The following is a 1,814-nucleotide window of genomic DNA, read 5'->3' as shown; positions in this document are numbered from 1 at the left end:
TACCACTGGACTTCTCCGGCGCTCCGCTGCTGGCAAACTTGGCCAGGGCTCCGGAATGTCTTTGTCTGGGTTCACCGGGTTCTCTTCATTTGAGGGGATGTGACCTGAAAGGGAACATTCTGTTCCCTCGTTTCTTATTGGGAAAGGCGTTCTCCCCCCACCCACCCCCCATCACACACACAAGCCAGGCAGCATGCAAGCCTGCCTCCTCCAGACAGAGGAAGCCTCACGCTGCTTTGTTTCTTCAGTCTGGGAAGCACCTTCTTCCCCCGGCATCCTCTCTCCCTGCTGGCAACCTCCCCCCTGGCTCCCGGCCAGCCCTGTTTCCCCCTGGTCACCACCCCTGCCCCCCACCTGCCTCTCCCCCTGGCCAACCATGAGTCACCGGCACGCGCCTGCTGGGGTAGTACTTTTTTCAACCCCTGCCTCGCAAACCCCTCATTGGCTGCCCGGGTGAGGTTGCTGTTTTCCGATTGGCCGTGGCGGGGCGAGGAGGGGGAGCCGTCCCCTTCTGCCTCGACGGGGTCGGAGCGCTTTGGCTCTATAAAAGGCTCCCCGCGACGTCTCTGGATAACAAGCCAACCGAGGCGCAGAAGGCGAGAAGGCGAGGTGGGGCAGGCGAGACCGGGAGATCCCAGCGGCAGATCTAACCCAGGAGGTGAGACAGACCCCCGCGACCGAGAGAAGCCGCAGCGTCCTGCCAGCTTCAGCAGAGAGGCGACCGGACGGGACGGGACGGGATGGCTTCCGCGGCGCTGGAGCTGCTGGGCTTGGCGCTCTCCATCTTCGGCTGGGCGGGCGCGATGCTGGCGGCGGGCTTGCCCATGTGGCAGGTCTCGGCCTTCGTGGAGGCCAACATCGTGACGGCGCAGACCACCTGGGAGGGCCTGTGGATGGCCTGCGTGGCGCACAGCACCGGCCACATGCAGTGCAAAGTCTACGACTCCATCCTGTCGCTGCCGGCCGAGCTGCAGACCGGCCGCACGCTGATGGTGCTGGCGGCCCTGCTGGGGCTGGTGGCCCTGCTGGTGACGGTGGTGGGCGCCCAGTGCACCAACTGCGTGCGCGCCGGCCGGGTCAAGACCTGGATCGCCGCCGTCGGGGGCGGCCTCTTCGCCTTCTGCGGCCTGCTGGTGCTCATCCCCCCCAGCTGGTTCGCCAACATCATCATCAGCAACTTCTACAACCCGACGACGCACTCGAAGCGGGAGCTGGGCGCCGCGCTCTACGTCGCCTGGGCCGCCTCGGCCCTCCTGTTCCTCGGCGGCGCGCTCATCTTCTGCCCCTGCGCCGGCAAGGAGGAGAGCTCCGCCTTCCCCGTCAAATACGCGGCCCCCCGGCGGCCCACCTCCACGGCCAACGGGGAGTACGACAAGAAGAACTACGTCTGAAGCGCCCTCGGGGGAAAGACTGTACCGGGTGGGGGGCGAGCGGAGCGGAGCCCGCGAGCAAAAGGTCGGGAGGCACCTGCCGGACTTCGGACAGGGCGGGCTGGATATCTCCTCCCCCCCCCCCCCGCACTACCCCTTTTAACTTTTTTTTGTGCCTTTCAAAGACGCCCAGGGATTGGACTGCGCACGTCTTCTTCACTGGATTGCTTCTCCCTCCTGCCTCCCCCCCAAAAAAAACAACAACACCCAACCCTGTTCTTTTTAAATTAGACGTAAATCTGCGCTCTGAATCAAGAGCATCCTTGCAGGAATACGGACGGCAAGACGCAGGTATATGTTTAGAAAGGACTGGCCAGAACCCTTTTGCTTTTCAGTCGGACACCTGTTGGGAGTGGGTTGTCTCTCTTGCCTGACTGTCCAAGA

The 1,814-nt window shown here is 63.7% G+C and overlaps 1 protein-coding gene across 1 annotated transcript; it reads left to right on the top strand.

Moving 5' to 3' along the window:
- The first annotated feature begins 590 nt into the window (after window positions 1–590).
- Window positions 591–1,490, top strand: CLDN5 (claudin 5). The gene has a single exon (XM_015416905.1). It carries the CDS (start codon window positions 741–743, stop codon window positions 1,389–1,391), a length of 651 nt encoding a protein of 216 aa, XP_015272391.1. The 5' UTR covers window positions 591–740; the 3' UTR covers window positions 1,392–1,490.
- The last annotated feature ends 324 nt before the right edge of the window (window positions 1,491–1,814 follow it).

This window comes from Gekko japonicus, unplaced genomic scaffold (genome assembly GCF_001447785.1).
Source record: "Gekko japonicus isolate JY-2015 unplaced genomic scaffold, Gekko_japonicus_V1.1 scaffold316, whole genome shotgun sequence".
NCBI lineage: Eukaryota > Metazoa > Chordata > Lepidosauria > Squamata > Gekkonidae > Gekko > Gekko japonicus.
This window is presented reverse-complemented; position numbering and strand designations above follow the sequence as displayed.